The sequence below is a fragment of the Danaus plexippus genome, chromosome 14 (genome assembly GCF_018135715.1).
Source record: "Danaus plexippus chromosome 14, MEX_DaPlex, whole genome shotgun sequence".
NCBI lineage: Eukaryota > Metazoa > Arthropoda > Insecta > Lepidoptera > Nymphalidae > Danaus > Danaus plexippus.
Window position 1 is genome coordinate 1799118 of NC_083546.1, and position 22951 is coordinate 1822068.

Consider the following 22951-nt stretch of genomic DNA (forward strand, 5'->3'; position numbering starts at 1 on the left):
CCAAGGTTACATTGACACTAAACAAATCTACAAAGCTTTGAATTTTTCCCATTCAATAACCAAGCTTGGTATAATTTGGGAAAATTTATTGAACTGATAAATCTCAGTAACCAGTATATAGAACTAAATGCGGTTTGAAACTTCGAATAGCAAGTTTTCTATAACATATGCGATAAGCTAATAAATGATGAATAATATATTGAATTTAAATGATGAAAAAACTTATAAATAAATAAATAAATGTTATAGCTGGACTCGTCTTTAAAGAATATTACTTTAATTATAAATTGTACCGTTAATAAAAATTCTTAACAAACTTGACAGGTTCGTTGTTGCTAATAATTTAATTTAAATGATAAACCCAAAACGAAATTACTGTAAATATGTATATATCTTTATTAATAACAATAAAATCTAGACAGGAGGTATTTTATTACAATAATCTTTAACCACATACAATAGAAAATAGATGTCGCTACTAGTACTATAGAGTACACTATTGAAGTGACTAACCGTAAGCGTACAAACATTTGGCAAAAGAGAAATTAGCAATCTATTAATACTGATACAAAACTAGTGGAATAGCATCTTCAGTCCATAAAAAAGGAGATCGTGCAACATTTGCGTTAAGTAATTAAGGATAATAAGTTATTTAGGTTTTCAAATAGGCCGACCGAAATCCTACTCTAAGACAGATCTAATTTAACATCGAATAAGTTTTAAGTGAAGCCAAGGGTTTAGACTAATATATTATAATGTTGTCTTAGTGAGTGTCGCGTCGCCTCCTTCCAGGTCCTCCAGCGTAGTTAGCAGCAGCCAGACCCATGAGGTGCTTGGCTTGAATGGCTCCAGAATAACCGCGGCTGAGACCCAGGTCTAAAGCGCGTTTCTCGCTGCAAAAATGATTGATGAAGATTAATTTACAACCCCTTAGGCAGCATATCATTAGGCATATTCTGCATTTATAAGCGCAAGTTAAGACTTAGGTACAGGTGTTAGATATGGTACCTATAAGTACAATGATATCAAAATATTTTTCTTTTACAGTGTGAAAACTAATGATTTAAGCTAGCATGCTTTTTTATGAGATGCTACAGCAAAATTAAAATAATATTATATAAACAAAACCATAGTTCGTCTTTAGAAATAAAAAAAAAAATATGTATATTAAAAATTTAACATCGATACAAAGCTTTTATACTTTGATATCTTAAAACACGATTCCCTAATGGCTGACCTTTCTTAAAACATTCTTAATATCTATAAAAAATTCAAAAGGTTCTTAGCTATATCTATTTCACTTAACGTTAAAAAACCATCTCGGTAATAACTGTTTTGCTTCCACGATAGAAATATATCGACAGTCGATAAAGAGCATTGTTACGGCGTCGGTTAGAACCCGAGGCGTTAAGAATTTGCATAAAACACAACGGCTTTGAACATTTCAATGAAATACTCCTTACAAACTAGATCACTTAAACATGAATTTTTATTTCCGATTCATGAAACGATGTTTCGTTTCAATATTCGAAATAAATATTAAGCTTCGAGAACTTTCTTTTTTAAATATGACAGAAATTTTATAGACGAAAAACAAAAAAAATTAATACAAGAAAATTAAAGTATTCCATATAGATGTGTTAAGTTGTACCTATTAATGTTCTGTGATAAATAATAACATATAATCTACTTATTAGGAAAGCACTTTGATATTATACATCTGAAACATAAAGAAATGATTCGGAAGGTTGTTAAATTAAGTAGATAGTAACGTACCTAGTAATGTCCTCTTTAAAGCTGAAACGAGAAGTATTAGTTGTAGAGTGTATATACCCTTTGTTATGTTATTATACAGTTAAAAACTTTCGTTCTAATCATTACACCACAAAAAAAATTTCAAGTATTTATTAAAGTTATTTAAATAGAACATAGTTGTTTTTTTCTAGTAATGATTATAAAAATAAAATATATAGATCTAAGACTTTCGCGAGTTTTATTAATTTTAATTGACGTAATATTTTTCGTATATACTACGCGTGCTTTATTTCTTGTTAAAACTACAAACTCCCGATGTTTCGGTTACTTTTCAGCAACTGTGATCACGGGCAGACGAGATAAGAATAAAAATAAAGCACGCGTAGTATATCCGAATAATATTAGTTTCATTTAAATAGTATATTTGTTTTACTTTTATTTGTAGTTCATTAATTGAATTATGTAAATCAATAGATTATGTGCCTTTTTCAGTTATATTTATTAATGTTTTGTACTAACTTTTCCACTTTGCGTTCCATTTGCAGGAGGCTGTTCAGACGGTTCAACATGTCGACGATCTCCTCAGGTTCGTAGCTTTGTTCGCGGTAGTAGTTATTGATACTGTGGCAGTAGTAAAGCAGTATTAGTATTTATAAAATAATGCAGTCCAAGCTCAATAAATTTCCAATAAAAGCACTTTTTGTTTAATATAACATTAATACAGAAAAATACAGGAATAGAATAGTATAGTTTTTGCCAATGTCTATTATTCAATTCCGTAAAAAATACGTAAATGTTTACGATAAAGTTTTGTTATCTTTAATAACATTTAATCTATTGCCGATTTTATTTCGGATACCTGTAATTTTTTAAGAATTAAAGGAAATTGCTGTTGTTAAAACTATCAAAAGTTATAATATGTAAGTTAAATAATAAGAATTCAATCGTACAAACATAAACTTATCTTAAAGTGTGATATGGTTGTGTTTGAGGATAAAGTACCACTACCTGGGGTAGGAGAATGCTGGTACTGCTAAGACCAGGACGCCGAGGAGGCAGCACAGGAAGAGACAGCTTAATCGGGCCATTCTGAAACAAAACAAAAACACTTAGATACACGGAAATCTATTGTAACTAAAATGTTCATCAGTACTTACATATATCATAATGTACGTAATTTTATTAAAGCATTATTCTGTTGAGTATTTTTTTACGCAGGTAACGCAAAAACATTGTCATAATTCATCATACACTCTGCGACCAGCTGGGTGAAAAATTTTTCAACGTTGAATTTTCACAAAATAAATTTGACTTTAGCAAGAATTTATTACTTCCGTTGTAAATATTTCATATGTGCTGTGAATGTTTCACAATATGTCGCTGCCGGTGTTAAAAAAAGTTGGACGGATTTTGAATAAAAGTATGAAAACTAAAGTATCGTTTGCAATATATTATGATACGAACAACCGTCAGAGAATGCCATAGTTACTTACTTGATGGAGGCAATAGTGGGATTGAGAAAAGAAAGTTTTTTCCAAATTAAATTGCTTTCAATTCAGTCAATGAAAGTCGGTATATTAAGCAATCATAAAAAAAATCTTTACATAATTATAATGATCACGTGATAATATACAAGGGAAAATAAAAAAAGATCCCATAAACATTTATCTTTGATTTTTGTATTCTTAATTCACAATAGTATATACTGTATAAAGTTATCGAAACGTAATTCCTAACATTAACCTGCATTAAAACTATGAAATCATTGAACGCTGAAGTTAATACGAGGCAATTATCAAGTAGGTCTAGAGCAATCAGATCAGTGCACTAGAGTTGCTTTGGAGGACATCGAGGGAGAGCGTTTGTAACTCGCCTCACTTGATAAATGTTTATATATACCTTATTAGTTTGGATATAGAAAATCGAGATAATATAATAAACAATAAAACAGTCGAACCGAAATTATGTCTCGTAAATCTAATTTCTGACAAGAAATTTCGGTACAGAAAATCCAATCAAAAAACGTAATAGGACCAAAAAGAAAATAATGTCAAGGTGTGATATCTTGTTTCCGAAAAACAATGATTATTTTTTATTGGACATAGTCGACTGTAGAGGCGGGTTCATATTTCGAGTAGCCACGACTTACAATTAGCTTAGTCGGACGAATGGCTACCAGGTGTAGCCACAAATAGCCTGAAATAGCCACAAATGGCCGCAAATAGGCAGGCCCTTGAGTTCCACAACAATTATAAGCATAACAGGGTTCTGTTAGACATACTGGGGTCGGCTAAACACACATTGTCTAACAATAGCCGTAAACCGTGACTTTGCATGTAAATGCATGTAAATGCTTAGAATTATATGAAAACTGCGGGTTTTGTACGTCTTTTTGGTATAACTTCTAGCTGCGTGGATATTATGTAAGTTACTTTAGAAATTGCGTATTGTTACGAACACAATATGCGGTATTATTTTATTTGAAAATATTTAAAAATGTAATTAATAAGTGAAAGATTGATTTTTGTGAACATAGATATAATCTTTTCTAATATAATATAAACATCGTTCGGTATCTGATTTTATTTAATGTAATAATGTTTATTTATTTGTCTGTGTTTGTTATCACGACAGACCATGCGTGCTATAATATCGGGGTCTTGTCAGCTAATTACAATCACGAATAGATAAAACAATCGATTTACCAAATTTTAGGCATACTTCGTACTGATTTTTATATTAAATCGGTATTCAATTTATAAGAACCGTAAAGTTTACGATGTTTTTCATTTTAATTGTTTTCAAAACATCGACTGTATGAATCAATTTCTTATGAAAATTTATCTCAATGCAAAATAATATATATGTATTTCGTAGTTTTGACACCAAATCTGTGTCCGTTTAAGAAATTCTTGAGAATATATTAATGTTATTTAAAATAAGATTTATAAACTACTTGATGATTTAAGAAACTAATTACATTTAATGTCGTGTTAAATGTTGAAAATTAATCTATTTACAGATTACAAAATATCATACAGGTTAAAATAATTTCACACAGCTTACGCTCCAGAAAAATTACATTATATTTGTTTAATATCATAAAAAATAAATATATAAAATAAAAACATATTGTATTAAGGGCAAAGATATAATTTAATTAAGAGATATATACATATATATATGTATATATTTGGTAAGTATTATGCGATCATAAATGCTAACCACAATGTTCTAGTGTTTGGTGTACACAATAACACTCAGCAAACATTATGGAGCATCTATTGTTGTAGCGCGAGATGACGTCAAACACTCCCAGGAGCACATCTTGAATGCAATTGTCTATACTTGTCCCTTTTAAATGGATTATCCTTCATAAAAGTATGAGAAAAATAAACATACAAAGATAGTATAGATAAAGTATTTGTTTCATCGAAAAAAAAATACATCTATATACGTTTAAAGGCAGGGAATGGTCGCGTGCGTGGACTTATTAGGGTGTGTTGTTGTGAAAAGGTAACGTCATTTATGTTGGTTTATTTCAGCGGTCTCATTTTCTAAAGCCAAAAAATATACACAAGGATAACAGCCTCTTGATGGCGGAGTAACACGTATCGATCAACATGGACTTTAGTTTCAACGTTAATTGACGAATTAATTAGTGATAATGTTGACTTTTCTGTACAAAAACAAATTTAACTTCAAGTAAACAAGTAACTGGTGGATAGTAATAGTTTTTTTTTTTGAACTAGAAGTTCGTAAACCTAGAGAAAGAAATGAAAGTTAAATTGTTAGATTGAAATTCCCCAGAAGTTTCATTTGCAGTACAAATTGGTGTAACTACAAATCTGTTTAGTGAAGACCGAGATTTAATAGGAAAGGAAGGCGAGGCTACTGCGGAGCTTGTGCTACCCACTTGTAGCGAACTGAATTAAACAGTCTCACAAAGTTATAATAATAAAATATTATATCCGTAGAATAATGTGAAATTATTTTGTATCGTTGTAAAGTTTTATAGAACTCTCTTAGCTTGGTTTTATAACACATGAAACAGACATCTAAAAAGCATTTAAACATAACGTGGAGATTGGGTTCTTAAAAATCATCGAAAAAATTTTGGTAGTGCCCAAGAATGCAAGTAAATTGAATTCAGAAAAAAATAACGCTAATATTATTAACAAAATAGATTTAGAAAATTCTATAGATCATAATGATAAAAATTATCTAGAAGAAAATATAATAACCGAAAGTTCAAATTAGTGTAATCTAAAATGTCTGATGTACAATTTGCTACATTAACGTCAGCCTACGAGGGTCAAACGGGGTTGTAAAATTTGGGAAGGAAAATGTTTACGCATTATGTAATCAAACAGCGTTATTTGAACCTCGAGGAAGTTATTTAGATACGAAACCTACTTTTCCATCACGTATAATATTCGTGGGTGCTGTGTTTATTTAAAGTTTTTAAATTAACACGAACTATTAAATAAAGAAGCATAAATGATACAAGTTATAATTTTGTTTATTCTTATTATAAGCATTCTTTGTGTAAAAATTAATATCAGTCTACTTGTATTAATGTAAGTGACAAAAACAACGTATTTGCTTACAAGTAATTAACTTTTATCCAATATACAACTCTACTGCAATATAAATAAGTCACATATAAATTTAATACATAATAATCAAGACGAATTAGAAATTTGCAATTAGTTACTCCATATGCAATTCGAAAGGAAGACTTAAAATACAATTTCTCATATCATACAGAACTCTAAACTCAGTCGGTCACTTTCATACAAACTGCTGGTGATTTGGTTTAAATTTCTCAAGAGTATTCCAAGCAGGAAGTTATATCGCTGTTCATTGTATGAAAACTCTGAAGACTTTATATACGAAACTACTATAAAAAGGACAAGACGTTTTCAATTTGAACTTTATGAACTATTTTAAATTATAAGGATGTTCTGATTACTGTTTATGGATGTATTATTGAATTTTAATGGTTGTATTTGATGTAAACAGAATCCAGAGGACTCAGTTATCAATTATATCAGTGAAATTAAACACAAACTATTGTTCAAAATTTTCTATCATTATTAATAAGACGCTCTGATGACGAAGATAAAAATGTTTTACATACAAGTTATTCTAACATACAATTCAATCGCACTGTAACGTTATTTGTGTATAAACATTAAAATTAATATATTTATAAAAGTATTATATTTCAAAAATAAATTTTCGACAGCTAATTGTTTTTTTATAAATCATCAAATCTGAAATACCACACGTCTACATCAACAATATATTACGTGATATGTACGTAAGTAAAATGTAAAAGATATTTTTTTGTGATTCGTTTAGAAATCCATTTATCTAAATAACATAATAAAACAATCTCAAAAATTCGATATGAATATCTGATTCCCGAATCACCATTATTCAGTAATGACAAATAAAAAAGGTATTTACATAGAAACACTCAAAGTGACGACCGCGGACAAATTGATTGAGGAAAACGTTAAAAACAATTGAATATCAGAGTCGAATATAATGAAAAATCATTTTCAAATACAGTCTTCAAAAAAAAAATACGATAGCATGGAAATATGACACTTTACATAAATCAAAATAGAGACTGATATTATTAATTATAATAAAGTTATATACGATATTTGAACAATTAAAAAATATTATTGGAGTTGTACGCAGATTTAAACCCAGTTAATTATTATTCTAATCACTTAGGGGAGAATTTTTAATCGTTGAGGTCGTGAAGTTGACGAGCTCGGTAACAGTTAATTATGTTTAAGGTCGTTATTGGTACTAGAAGTAAATTTTCAGTTATCTAATTCACTTTATTTTAACTTAGTTTCCGTTTTAATCCAGATGTCCTGTTATTTGTTTTTAAGTTTTGTCATTGTCACACAAATTGTTTACAAAGCTACCGTGGTTATTGTTCAGTGAATTTCAATTTGAATGTCATTGTGTTATTTAATTTAGATCGAATTAATTTTATTTAAAGGAAATCGTTTTGTTTATGACAACTTCTGTTATATTGAAGTGGTCAAGAACCTATTTTTTTTAAATTGTTGTTCTGGTATAGCCATACTATTAACTGACTATTTGTTTAACATAAGTTTCAATAATAAAATTACAAAAACAATAGTTTTTGTTAAAATATTTTTGATGACGTCTTTAATAAATAATAAAAAGAATACAATATTATTCATAAAAAATGTCTTAAAAACAATACGATTTAAACTTCTAGTGTAAGATTTAATTCGCTAATTCAATATTGATTTGTCATATGTATAATTATCCTCATATAATACATGTCCGTGTTCCGTACCGAGTCAAGTTTAAGGGTTAGTCCGGAGGCTAGCTAGGTATGTGGGACGAGGATCATGTGTGTTTGAGACAAGCATAATAAGTCTACACGAAACCTCAAGACACTGATAGAAAGTTAATGGAAGCAAAACATAGGGATAACGAGATGTAACGTCTCACTTTGATTAACTACATCCGAGCTTGCTGTAGCATTTGATGGATGTTTCCTTTACTAACTGAGTAAATATAAAGACGTTTCTTTATCACAAGGTCACCATGTCTTGTGATACACGAGTTACAATAATTAACTTTCACGAAGATTTTGCTATTATGTCGTTACTATGAAAATATAAATGATTATTGTATATTCTATCTTTTGGTCGATATAAATAAGGTACTGGAAAAACACATCTCTGATACACTCTTGACTTTTAGTTTGAGTTATGCATTTAAAATAGTTCAGTTCTGACATATCTGTGTAAAAAATTGCAGCGAATATTTATAATATTGCATTTATCTCATGTCGTGTTACGGTTCAGTATATTCTGGTCTCACGTGTCGTCCAAAATTAAGTTACAAATCACCCAGAACTTGTTTATTGTTCGGACAGTGAGATGAAACGTACAAGTCTCTCAGGGGTAATCACAAGTTGACGAACGTTCTTAGAATTTTTATTCGGAACATATTTGTTCATGCTTCATATATTTGTTTAGTTTAAATAACAATCTCATGAAATTATATCGAAATAATATTGAGATATAAAGATGAGATTTAACAGATTTCTTTAAACAAAATTCTTCGACGCGAGCTCGTTGTAAAATCTGCAAAATTCGGGATATAACTCATCTGAAATGAGATATTTTGTAGTTGCTTTGCATTCTGATTAACACAGCTTTAATGTTTAAAACATAATTATATGAGATTTTGTTTATATAAAGAAAAATAGTTTTCATTTGTTCAGGACATAAAACTTTTATAATAAATACATGCAATTATGTGTGCTTAGAGCCTTTGTGATAAAAATGAACAATATGATAAAACATATAATTTTAAAATATCGAAACTTCATGAAACATGAATAATACTCTGCAGTTTTGACACTAGAAATAGCCTTGACGGATATATTATTAATATAAATTCAGAATACGAATGTGCCTTTTGATATTCACTATGAAAGGTTTTGCACGTTTTCAGCTCGACTCATATTATAGTTATATATTTTTGATATTGAAGCTCTCGAATTTATCGCCGGAAAGAAATGTATAATAGCAATAAAATATACCAGATTATACGCTTATTTTTTGCATTAATTTCGGGTTATTTTGTGAGTGAAACTAACTTACCACACGGAATGTTTGGGGTTGATGCGAAGCGAGCGCTTAGAATACTTTGACGACATCATATAAGCATGCGCTTTTAGTCAAAAGTTCGGCCGACAAAGCAACTTGACCTCATATTTTAATGAAAATATTCTTCATTTTTTATTAACATTTCTTTTATCTTGTGTTCTTTTATTTGACAGCTGCAGTTTTGAAATCACTTGCTATAGTAATATTTATAGATACACACGTCACTTGGTACATTGGTCCTTAATTAAATAACAAAAAAAATATTCACTCACTCAAACCGTCCTTTAGTTGAGTTAAATTCATTTTACAATATTATTTACTAACAACTCGATACAAGAGAAATATTTTCCTATCGATTCGTTATTGAAACTTTTTCTGAAATGTTTGTTTTACGACACACACTGTCTCTGAAGCTCGACGTTTATTTTTCGATTATAAAATCTTTATTACTCTTAGAGTTACATTGTAATATAAATATTAAACTTTATTTTATAGAATTTAAGCATTTGTAAAAGAGTTTTATATATTCAGATTTCATAGAATTAATGTAAATAAGAATCCTTATACAAGACACCAAAAATAACATGTCATTTACTTAACTTATATTAATATATTTTTGGAATCCCATTGATATTTTAATTTATGAAGTCGTCAAATTTCAAACACTACATAAATTCAGATCATTTTGCATGTCATTTTGCTATCCTTCCATATTTACCTGGCAAAGTGTATGTGTTGAATACGTCGGGGCTTTTAGACTCACAACGGAGTGTAAATTTCATTCAAAACATCTACAGAATATTTAATATTACACATAATAGCTATTAAATTTCAATTCTAATATTTAGACTGTTGTTTATTTAAAAATTTATTAACGTAAAGGCATAATAAAATATAATTCTCTTATTCCGATCCACAGACGTTCATCTTTTGTAAGACATGTCGTCAAAATATTAATAAAAGTCTTAAGAATGGCGTAACTGTAAAAACCTTGTTAATGTACAATGAAAACACGATGAGGTAAATTCAAAGTAGAAATATCGTCTCAAATTATATTTTATATGAAATACGTTTTATTTTAAGGATTACCTCCACCTCGGAACGGTTACTATAAAATGTTTTATCGGCCATGAAAACTTTCGAATGGCATGAAAAATTTACTCTATGAGCAATAAAAAATACTAAACTTAGACATTCAGTTCTTAATCAATATGAGTTTATCTGTTATCTTTAAAATATCTTAGTTATTTGTACTATTTGTAATTTTTACTTTAATTGTATGTTATAATGGAATTTGTAAACATCGAATAAATAAAATTTGATTATCAAAGCTTTCATGTAAAGCTCAATATATTTATATGTGAATTATCTTTCCAAATACTTCCGAATTTCGGTCCAAGTAAAATCTGATTTGGTATTTTTTCAAGATCTCTGTTGGCTATCTGGTTTTATAGTTAATTTTGACTTTGACCTCACAATAGGAATATTTTGTTAATTTTTTAACTTATATTTTGAAACTCGACTGAAGGACCTTTCTCTAACTGAAACAAATTATAAACTTAAACAAGAGAGAGGCAAGTGTTTGATGGTAGTCAATATATAAAAAATCTATCAAAAAAAACTGTGTCCTTTAAATGCTATGTTTAAAAACCATCAACATTTCTAACTGACTCAGTAACATATTTAATACGTATTTGCGTAGTCAACTCAAGAGATACGATTATCGAAGATTTATGGAAGAAAACACTTCATTGACGGTGCAAATTATTAAAAGGGACACAGCAAAAATGTTTTTAATGACATAAGAGAGAGAGAAAATAACTAATTTGATAGAATTGTTTTACTGGACGTATTATTCATTGAAAATATACAACATCAGAAACCGCGTAGTATTAATATATAAAGATGTCAACTGTCAACTGTCAACTGTCAACTGTTTTCACACCCATAACTTCACGCTTGACCAGCTAAAAGGTCGACAACTGACATTCGTATACTCAGATTATAATCGAAATGATCATAATTCTGGTGAATAATATATGCATTACTTATATAAGTTAATATAAGTTTTAACTAAATTGATCTGGACAGCCAGCGCCTTATTGAGTAAACAACACATTCTAGCTTTATAGTTTTTTGATTTGCCTTAGTTGAGAAATTGTGGATGAGCAATGGCAATTATTTCGGCGGTAACTTTATGGAAGAACTTTTTTCATTTACTAAATTTAACAAGAACTCTGAACTTACAATCGTTGAAATAAGACGATATTTACCAGCTGTTTAATTCACATAAAATAATTCATTCCGGAAAATTTACAAAATTTATTTATGAATTCGAGGGTATTTTAAATTAAGAGTTGTTAAGCGGATCACTTAATTGTTTATATTTTACTGCCTTTTAATATAAAACTTTTTGCGTAACATAAATGAATTTGTACTTAATAATTAAAACGATAAGCAATTAGAGTGATATATATAAATTCTAAACAGTCTTAAACGGTACATAACAAAATAGACGATAAATTATTAAGAGATCTTTAAAAAAAAATCTCTCAGCGTCTGTATATAAATTAAAAAAAAACCCTCAGCAACTTTAATCAGGCGTTGCCCAAGCAGAGATAACATTTTTATGGCCAGTGCTACGTATAAAAGTTAAACGATAAAACAAAATAAGCCCAAGTCTTAAAGGAAGCTTTATTAAAAAACAGATCTCCGATTTTTAAATTGGCAATCGGTATACGCAGTCGGAAGATATTGAGTTTTGTGGCTAAAAAACATTTAGGTCTCACGCCTACATTAAATTGCCACAGCCGAGACTATTAGGCGATCCGCACTGGACTTAAGTGGCTCAAATAAATTTATTACGAACAATTTGACTGAGATATTCCATCATTTAGATGATCAAATAGATCAAGTCTCAGTTAACTTCTAAATTTATATGCATATGATATATTATTAAATATATCTATATGTAAAATATGATCTATTACGAAACAGTTAAATAGGAGATGATCATTTATTAGTGATGGCAACACAATTAGCATTGTAATTTATTTATGACAACACTAATTGCCTGCAATGGACTGAGTGCAATTTTAAAATGTCTACAGTCCTTTTTAATGAGCAACCTATTAAGAATTCTTCGCTGCACTGACATTTTTAAAAATTCTAAATGTTTTTGCATCTTATAACTGACATTGGCTTTTATTTGTATTTATAAGTATTGTTAAAAGTCTCTTTATTCAAATACTCTTAAATATTAAAGGAATTATCAAAATCTGTCAAGATTTTAAATCAATTTTATTCAAAATTTCATGAATTTTCATTCAGTTGATGAGAAATTTATCTAAACTTGTATATTTTCATGGTCAATGAAACACTAACTTAAGGATGCAATCTCATTGCAACACAGTTACTTCTTATGCACACACTGTTTCTAGATTTACTAGAGTTCTAGCATAAAATATAAAGTTATAACAAGATGTTCTGTTTTCATAATTCTAAAAATATCTCCAAGAGTTCTTAGACTTGTGACACAATGTTAGAGTTCTAGTGTTTTTGTTATAATTCACTAACAATCTCCATTTGCTCGTAGCACTATATGGTAAGGCTTGAGTTGAGTGCATTTCCTTTCAAATATCGAAGTATATTTTTGTAAGAAATGACTTAGAAAACATCAAATGTTTGCACAAAATTTTCACGTATCTCCATCCGTGTCTTATTAAAGGAATTATTATTTAAAAAAATATTTATATTAGTAAATTGATTGGCTTAAAACAAAAACGCTGATTTTTACTTGTAAATTCTTTTCACGAAAACAAAGCAGAAAAGTTGGTATTGGAGACTAATTCATCATTGTATCGTTTTGATTGATAGCAATAAGTTACAAAGAGTAGACAATTCTTATAACGAATACAACAGAACAGTCATTAACACAAATGTATTGTTACAGAAAATACTAATATTCTTTTATGCCGATATTCTTTTCGTTCTTATCAAAAACGACTATGGTATAGAATTTACAGATATATTAAAATATTAGACCATGCTAGCAAAGGTAGCTACGTTGATTTGTAAAGGTATTTAATTCAATATTAAAGTTTAAGGTAACTTATTTACATAGGTGCTTCCCACTTCAATTGTATTTGCAGAGACCCAAAGTGGCTTATACATTTTGCACAGTTTTAATTCGTTAACTCGATGCCTCCGGGATTATTCAGGTTGGAATTTAATTTGCTATACGTGTAAGTCTTGCCCAAAACTTTTATTTAAACATACTTTTGAATGAACCACAGAAAAAATATTTATTTATTAATTGTTTTTTTATATATCTCATCTAGTCAAATCTATGTCGAATTTATTTGTTCTTAAAACCGAAGCCATTGTAAGTTTTTTTTTAATGTAAAAGAATTTCGGATTCCTTCCGGAATTCGCATCAATTGCATATTTGAATGTCTTCTTTATACCAGATCAGCGTGAAGGTTTTAATCAGTAGACATTCTTGTAAAACATTCCAATACTGTCGATTTCGAGGGAAATAACAACAAGCGTAAAAAGTTGTAGGTTTTATATCGGTTGTAATATTTACGGTCCAATCTTTATTATCTGTAGACATTTACACCTGATCTCAAAGGAAGGGATCTTTTTATTTATTCGAATATAAGAATTGTATTGTAATGTATGGCCATCTTCTATTGGAATTTGTTCGTCCATTTTGTTTTAGTTGCAGTAAACATTTTGAAGGATATTATTTTTATGATTAAAGTTTTGTTTTAATAGTTTCAACTTCTTAATGACAACATTTTAAAAGCTTAAGATATTTAAGATGACACTGTCACTGATGCTCCATCTTATCTATGTAAAAGCCCCCAATACCTAAAATTGCGGGTTTAAATATTTACACTAAAGCCATTGTTATACATGTGGTATTTCTTTGCTTTACATCCGACGGAAATAGTATTTATTCTCCAGTAAAGGAAATCAATTTTACTCGACACAAAATAATAAAACTGTATCGAATTTTTACGAACCAAGTATTGGTTTAGGATCATGATTCGATTGTGGAAAATTTCATTACCTCGGACTAACAAGCTTTCTTGCTTTCGAGATGTTTTTTTCTTTATTTTTCTTTAATTACAGATCGATCATCAGTGTAATGAAAGCGATGCAAACAGATACAATGAAGATGTTATCCCTTAAAATTTCACATCGAAAAAGTCGTCTCGCTGTTGTGTTGTTTGACATAAGAATTATAGGCTGAAATAGATTGCCTTCAGGTTGAAAATTACAATTCTAATTTTACAAAATATTATCACAATGATTTTGGGCGGGACATTTCCGGATGCTTATAAATTCCTGCTATATTTTCGGTGATCATAAAATGTTATCACGACATTTCGCTGCGTCACGTCCACGATTATTGCTCTCATTTTTACTCGGCACTGGTAATAAATCAACCCTCTATGTATGAATCTTAATCAACGCCTCTGCGACATGCAGTTATCTGTGTAATCGAAATGCAAATCCCATAGTACTCGTAAAATTCTGTGAATCATTGTCTGTAAGTATTTATAATATAACTCGTAGATTTTTTTTAATGAACATAGAGTAAGTTATGTGCTTAATTTTAAAATGCTAAAACAGTGCGATGTTAATCTTTATTTGCTGTTTCCTAACTTTGTTATATTTTTAATTACGAGAACGTAAAAGTTTGCAGTTTTACTTGTCGCCATTAATCTAAAACATAACTTAACCTCGTTTGATCTAACGAGCAAGTAAAATATAATCTATTTTTGAACTATTTGAAAGTGATTTACAAAATAGTTATCTTGTATATAAGTTGATGTTATTGGAATACATATAAAGTACTTATTACTCTATTGCCTGTATTATTTTTATAATTTTGTTTGTGCAATGATTTGTTTTAGCTTCTAAGATTCGTCCTTATATTTACTCTTCAATGTCAAGCATATCAAAGACGTTTATCAGAAATTTTTTTGTTGTTTGAGATAAAAGTGACTTAGGCATTATTGTCTCTCAAAGCATTGTATTACTAAAGGAATCTAAGGTTTGAAAAATCAAATCAGACCTTACGTTTCACTGATATTTTTCTTATTATTTGTCCGATATGACAAAAGTATGGTAAAGACTTAACATTTCGGCTTTCGTCAGAAGTTGGATTTTATGAAATTATATATATATATATATAATTTTTTTATTTGATTATTTTAATTTTATAATTTTTTGTGAAAATTTAATTGAACAATTACTAATATTAAGATAAGAATATAGAATATTTACAACAAAGTATTAATATTAACACCGAATATAAAGCTAATCATTCTATGCATCCATCGTCGAAGATTTCAATTATTTGTCACTATTTCAATTATTCATTAGTCATTGTCTAACTCATAACTAGTGAGGTAACTTAGCGAAGTTATTTGACATCAATTTCAAAACACCTCATTCATTATAACGAATGTTTTTTTGTGTTTTGAAACAGAAACTTATATACAGAATTATTTAAAATATTGCAAAGCTGTTAATGGAACAGTGTACTTTTATCGGATATTCACTTCATTATTATATTATAAGTGAACTGCTATTTTACTTTTTTGACGAAAAAATATAATAAAAATTCCTTTAGTAACACGTAAACGGTATGAAACGCGCGAGTAACAATGTTTTACATAAAATATTTAATATTACAGCTAGCAGAGAAAACGCGTGTTGGGAGCAACATAAAAATTAGGTGAGAAAAACGGTTTACCTCTCGACGTGGCACAGATAGCTACAACAATATCACTTTTAAAGGCTTTTAAAATACGCTTATAGGGACAGCTATAGCTTATCCCTGATAGAACCGTTTAGTGTGTTCCCATGGGATTTCAATGTAAAATTCCAGAGTACGAGATTAAAAATATATAGAACCTTTGATCGAAACGAAATACGGAATATGGTCAAAATTATATTAAGCTTTAAATTATATTTATTATTTAACGAAAACATTAAAAAATCGTTAAATTTATCAAATGACCTGTTAAGCTGGAAGGAGGTAATTTAGTTTAGAACGAATTAAACAACGCTTAAGATTCCAATTCCTTAGGCGAAAGTCGAAAAGTTTTGTCAAAAGCTCACTCCCCGGGGCTGTTCTGGTATTTCTATTAAAATGTAATAACTAAAATGATGATGAAATTTAAAGTTGCCATCCTAAATGTTGGATTATTTAAAATGATCAGAAAATTATATTTTATAATACACTATTCTAAATAAATACATTTAATATAGGTAGTATATATATAAAGCCACTTCCGCTTCATTCCACATTTTCTTTTACAATCCAAGTCGTTGTTCTAATATAATAGTAAATTCGGCGCTAAGTACACAATGACATACCACAAGCTTTTGTGAGTCTCAAAGGCATAACCAAGATTCCTATCCATTTATCTCAACATATTAGCGAGTGAGTATTAATGTATTACTTTAATTTAAATAACACGAAACCGGTATCATTTAATATAGAAACATAATTTCATAATTTATGTTAAAAATAATTTGAATATATTAAAGCTTTTGATTGTTTAGGTCATAATTTTTTTTTTAGTGAATCACTATGCGTGTGTATGAATCTGTTTAGAGAACGTAATGGATTCATAGTGTGAACAGAAAAGACATTGATAAATTTTTTTTAAAGTTAGTATAACTACGTATACTGTGATATTGGCGTGTGATTTTAAATGTATCAAAAGTCTTTGAATAATATACGAGCATATGTTAAAAAATAAGTACGTGACTTAGAGAATATGTTAGTGATTTAAATGCTATGAGACTATAATGACAAAAAATATAGGAATTTGATCTGATAAATAATTTTACAGTCAATAGATATAATCTATATAATATATTTAATAATAAATGACCTTGTAATATTTCCTATTCTTTCTGGTTAGTTATTCCGTGATTATGATCCTCAAGAAGATTAGTTTCATAAAAGAGCATTGTTTTTTGTTCAATGTACGTCCTGAATTTAAATAAGCTCTGACTTTCTCCATTATTCGGTATCCAAATAAGATTGTTTGATTACAGTTTTTAATCAGTGTATCGGTTTTTGAAGGTACAACAAAAATATACTCCGTGTTAAATATTCAATGTTGGATTTATGTTCAGGTCTCCAGGGGCTGGGGTATTCGGGAATCGGTTGCGAAATATTACCTCCTGATAAAGGAAGTTGAAATATATTTACATTTATATTTTACGTTTAAAACGTAAATATTCTTGATATTGTCAATCGAATTGTGGATATAACTTACGGATAAAATATCAGCTAATTGATTACCTCGTGCGTTTAACGAAGTGACAAATACACACACGCCAATATCACGAACGACCGGCTAATTATATAAAAGTATAGGTATAGCCACATTATCATAATATATAAAGATTTATTTATATAAATTACTTATTTTTAATTTCAATTCTCAACAAATATATACGTAACTGTATGAGTGCGTGTAATGAAAAACAAATAAAACTTTTTTCATGCCATCGTTTAATAAACATCCACATACATTTTAACAGGCGCCTAATAAAACGCTCTGTAAATATGCGATCCGTTTGTTAAAGTATAGCAAATGAAAAGAGCTTCACAGTATGATAAAAAAAACATATATTCTTGGCTTGTAATTGTAAAGGTACGTAGTTTTTATTAATTAGAAACACGAAAAATAAAAACCGATTTTGTTAAAATTCTGTCTTTCCGTAGTGTGTTCAGCACGTTATTACATGACATAATTTTACACAGGATCAACAAAAGCATTCCCTAATTAGAGATGCTAGCGGTTAGCAACTACTATTATGTAAATATATGGGAATCAGCTTGTTGCTTAATATATATGTTTATATATCTTTAGAATTGTATCTGTAACTCAGCTACGACGTAGACCTTGCTACGGTACCAAATACATTTACTGTAACACTGTCGTAGAATAATTATGAAAAATGAAGTATGCTTAGAAAAATATATATTATATAACGGTTACTTTGTATGGGAGTGATGGATACTTTCATGGGTTCTTAGAGCATTACCGAACCATAATCCAAGATTGTTATAAAAGCCTCCAATAATCAATCAAACTGTGATCAATTCCAAGCTGTCTCCTCTTGTTTAGTAATGGGCGTGAATAAAAATTATTGCATTCCAATAAGCAAATCATATTCTATGAAAAAACAAAAAAATATATAAATAAATAACCCTTGATTTTGTCCAAAACCCTAACTACGGAGACTGAGAAAATTTATTATATTATTTAAAATTTAATATATTAATATACGTAATATTAATCATAGTACATTATAATAATAGAAATCTAAATTTGGGTAAATTTCTTTAATACTAAACAAGCGTGTTGTGTTAATTAATTTCAGGCTTTCGCGGCTTCACCCTTTGATGGTATTGTTTAAACATTTCAGCTGTTGAATACAGAAGTGATTGTGTTACCTCGTGTTATATATGAAAAATATAATTTAAAAACGTCACAGATATATACAATTAAGTAGACTTTTATTAGCCAAAGCTAGGAAGAAATATCTAGGTGGGAAAAAAACGGTCTAGTTTACTCTCAACATTAAAGTAGAATTTTGACTCAAATAAGCATTTTGTATGATATTTATATCAAAAAATTAGGAATTCTTTTTTATATATTTAATATCACCACAAATATATATTATAACAAAAACTTTATTATCTCATTTTCTTTATATTTTCTTCGTAATTTATATAAAAATACAAAGACGTTCCAAATTTCGGTTCTACAAACGGGTCAAGAGAATGTTAACTCGGCGTACAGGCCATTGGAGAGGAAAAGATTTTCGTTTGTCATTACAGCCAGGCTATTTTTATAAAACTAATTAATCATAAACTGGAGATTACTGCTTTAAGTATTTTATTTCCAAGTCCTCAATACAATTAATAAACGTCCAAAGTTTTGATTGAAATGAAACGGTTATTTCAATGTTTACCGCAGATTATTTTGTAATTAAGATATAGGTTTCACGACAATCTTGTTGTTTACGGGGGAAATAAAAGTTATATAAAAAGTACATAATGTTAATACTAGTACGGGTTGAAGGCTTCTAAATGCAAATAAGGAAAAATATTTTAACCTGAAGCCTTCATTTGGCTAATGGAGAGTTACATGGACGCGTTATGCGTGTGAGATAATTTGTTAAAGTTTAATATTTTGATAAGAATTTTTAGGTAACATATATTTAAATCACATATTATAAATCTAGCTTATTTTTAAAATATTTTTTTTGAATTTCGAATATTGATCAAGAAACGATTGGTTTTAGTCTTATAAAAAAAATATTTAACATTACATAAACTACGTCTTCTGCTAATTAAACAAAAAGTCGTTAGAAAATTCAATGAGTATTTTTATGAATAAATTTCTCACACTCTGAAGATTAAAGAAGCAATTTGACATGTAAATAAATAAACGTGTAAAGTTACTCATCTTAAGAATGTATAATTCGTTTTCCCTTTACGAATACATGGGAACAATAGCTTCTGCGAAAATAATTACTTTCTTTTGAAACTTACGGTGCTTTTAACGTTGTCATTATTTAAATTACAGCATGTACATAGTGAATTTAAATTTGTATATAAATAAAATTTTATTTTATAATTATTCATGATTTACAAAATTACATTAGAGTTCACCAGAAACGTCTCCGGATACCCAATTATTGTCCTAATTTTATGGTTACTGCCACCACGTAATACGATAATGGCGGCCATGGAATTGTTAGGGAATTTTAATATAAAACTACCATCACTATAATATTAAGCCTGAGTTGTGAAAATACTTACATACATACGTTACCCAATCGTATCAAGAACGTAAACCCAAATATTTTCACGTTTATAGTGCGGTTTAGTTTTATTCCGGGTTAAAAATGACTGTAATCTAAAGTAAGGTTAGATAAAAGATATGCTAACAATGAAAACCCTCGTCTGTTCATTTTATAATTAAATTTATAAAACTAATTAATTTTTCCTTAAAGGTATATAGTATTGTGTATTACGTATCAATTTACAAATGTTCAAGACCTTTTCTGTATTTCATTTTATATTTTTCTATAACATATAACATACAAATTAAACTAAAGAAAGATTAGAGATTTTCGTAATTTTATAAATAATATTTATTTATTTTTTGAAAACAGTGCAATGAAGAGAATCCCACAAATGATTTCGTATTTTTTTTATTCATGTAAGATTATTGACGAAGCCTTCGAAATTTCGTGAAACCACTCGTAATTGAACACGAAATATTTATAGAAATACTTCATTTTTTCAGTTATCACTAACATTAAACTGAGCTATCACAATATTTAAATAAAAAAATACAAGTTAGATAATTAACTTGGGGTTTATTTAATAGTTTTTCCGCGACGCGAACAAGTTTAGATCTCTAACGTTTTATTTATTTATATTAAATTACGATTATGACAATTCAATGATTTAGTTCCTATAATTTTCATGAAAAAATCATATAAAATTATATATATATATATTTTTGATATAACAAAATCTTTTAATTTTTAATTCTTAAGTCATTTAAAAGTATGTTTAATGACCGCACTTAAGAAATTAAATTTGAAGTTTCTAAGACACTTCCAAAGAATGAATATTAAAGTTAATTATGGAATTGATCGTGAAAGTTCATGTGATGTGAAACTTTGAAACTTTTACGGCTAATATTATGATATAGATTCTATGAAGATGTGAGCCTTTAAGTTAATTTAGAACGTTACCAAACGAAACGACTGTGACTTCCACAGATTATAAAAGCTTAAAGTATGAAAACTTTTTTAATAATTATTGAAATTAATAAATTATATTTAGATATTATCTATAAAATTAAGATTGCGTAGTTAAATTATTTTTTCATTTATTTTACAAGAATATAACTGAGTGTTCATTTTTTACTTGCTCGCTAAATATATCGACTACATTTGTAAGTAATGCAACGTCAATTATGAAGTTATACTACTGAATCCATCACTTCGACTTAACAGAGATAAGTTTCACTAACTTCAACTTACCTTAGTTGTTCGTGGTAGCTCTGAGCAGGACGAGAGGCAACAAGTGTTCTGCCGTAGCTAACTCCGAGCCAAGCTTATATACTAAGCCGCCCAGCCGCCCAGCCGCCTAGCCGCCCAGCCGCCCACAATTATTCACCTTATACGAATCAAAAAACTACAAAGCTTAAACGACATTCTATACCTATAATCTATACTTGATTTAATTTTGATAGTTAGAGACATATGGTCAGGTATTCCTTATTATTTGTTCTATATATTAAAAATAGTATTAGTATGTTATCTTACAAATGTTACATGTTCATTATAATTTTTTAACATTGTCAGTTTGTCTTTTATTATTTTTTTCATTCAAATTGTCTTTTTTCGTACAAATTTTCAAAATTGTCTTTTTTTCGTTCAAAATTTAAAAAATAAGAAGTCACAAAAAGTTTACTCATACTTAAATAACACTGATAAAATTTTTTACTGATAGAAATCTGTTTGCTTATATTTGGAATAAATAAAAGGCTTGTATATGATAACTGAATATTTTTATATCTCAGTGTATATAATCGGTAAAATCTCTATATAGACTAACGTCATTTAAGTTTCATACAAAGATATTTTTAAAAGGTTCTTCCAACTTTATCGATTCATTGATGTGTTAATTTTATGTATAATCAAAAGAAAAAAATTAGTAAATTAATGTTTTTCATCTGAGAAAATGCTTTGAAATTGCAACATATTGAATTTCACTCAATCGTATCCGATTTTCCACGCAATAGATTCAACATGGAATTGTAACCTATAATAAAGATAAATATATATGTATATATAATAGTTGTGTGTAAATTCACAACACTTTCGTCTTTAAAACATGTCTCATTTTTTAATATTAACTTCTTTTCATTTATTCAATTTTATTCTCCATCTATTGTTTTATAAGTAAATATATTAAATGTACGACTTGATTGAATCCAAGATATTTATTTTATATACTTTATGCGCTCATTACTAAATAAAATAGTTTCTTAACTCACTTCCGTTTAAACATTAGCCTTATTACGTATTATTCATCATAATTTAAAGCAATTATTGACAAGGGATGAAATGATAGAGATTTAATTTATTTTTAATATTCATTATATAAGAAATAATAATTTAAACATTATAAGTTTGTTGTATTAATTTTGTTTGTATTAAAACAGACGCTCGATGATTCACATCACATTGTACACCGGAGGGCTGTGAAGTACCAATTTTCTTCTTTATGATGCTTTATTGGACATTTTCGTTTATAAATCTTTTAATTCATTTAACTTTCATTTTTTTGTTATGATAATTGGATTAATATTAAATTGCTTTTTTTGACTTGAACATACTCAGATTAATTATGTCTTTATTAACCATATTATTTATTTAAG

The 22951-nt window shown here is 28.5% G+C and overlaps 1 protein-coding gene across 2 annotated transcripts; it reads right to left on the reverse strand.

The window, feature by feature from the left end:
• Positions 1–372: 372 nt before the first annotated feature.
• LOC116769815 (diuretic hormone class 2) lies at positions 373–21592 on the reverse strand. Of its 2 annotated transcripts, XM_061522511.1 has the most exons (5): positions 21549–21592; positions 2761–2844; positions 2275–2376; positions 1777–1797; positions 373–893 (listed from the first exon to the last, which is right to left on the reverse strand). In XM_061522511.1, the coding sequence occupies exons 2-5, from the start codon at positions 2841–2843 to the stop codon at positions 764–766; spliced, it is 336 nt and encodes a 111-aa protein (XP_061378495.1). In that variant the 5' UTR covers position 2844; positions 21549–21592; the 3' UTR covers positions 373–763. The 2 variants fall into 2 exon arrangements, with proteins under 2 accessions (XP_061378495.1, XP_061378496.1); XM_061522512.1 differs by lacking the exon at positions 1777–1797.
• Between the last annotated feature and the right edge of the window lie 1359 nt (positions 21593–22951).

Coding starts and splice junctions, on each gene's coding strand:
- LOC116769815 (XM_061522511.1), bottom strand. CDS start 2,843: ATGGCCCGATTAAGCTGTCTCTTCCTGTGCTGCCTCCTCGGCGTCCTG. Junction 2,377..2,760: donor GCATTCTCCTACCCCAGGTA/GTGGTACTTTAT, acceptor CTACTGCCACAG/TATCAATAACTACTACCGCG. Junction 1,798..2,274: donor ATGGAACGCAAAGTGGAAAA/GTTAGTACAAAA, acceptor TTCTCGTTTCAG/CTTTAAAGAGGACATTACTA.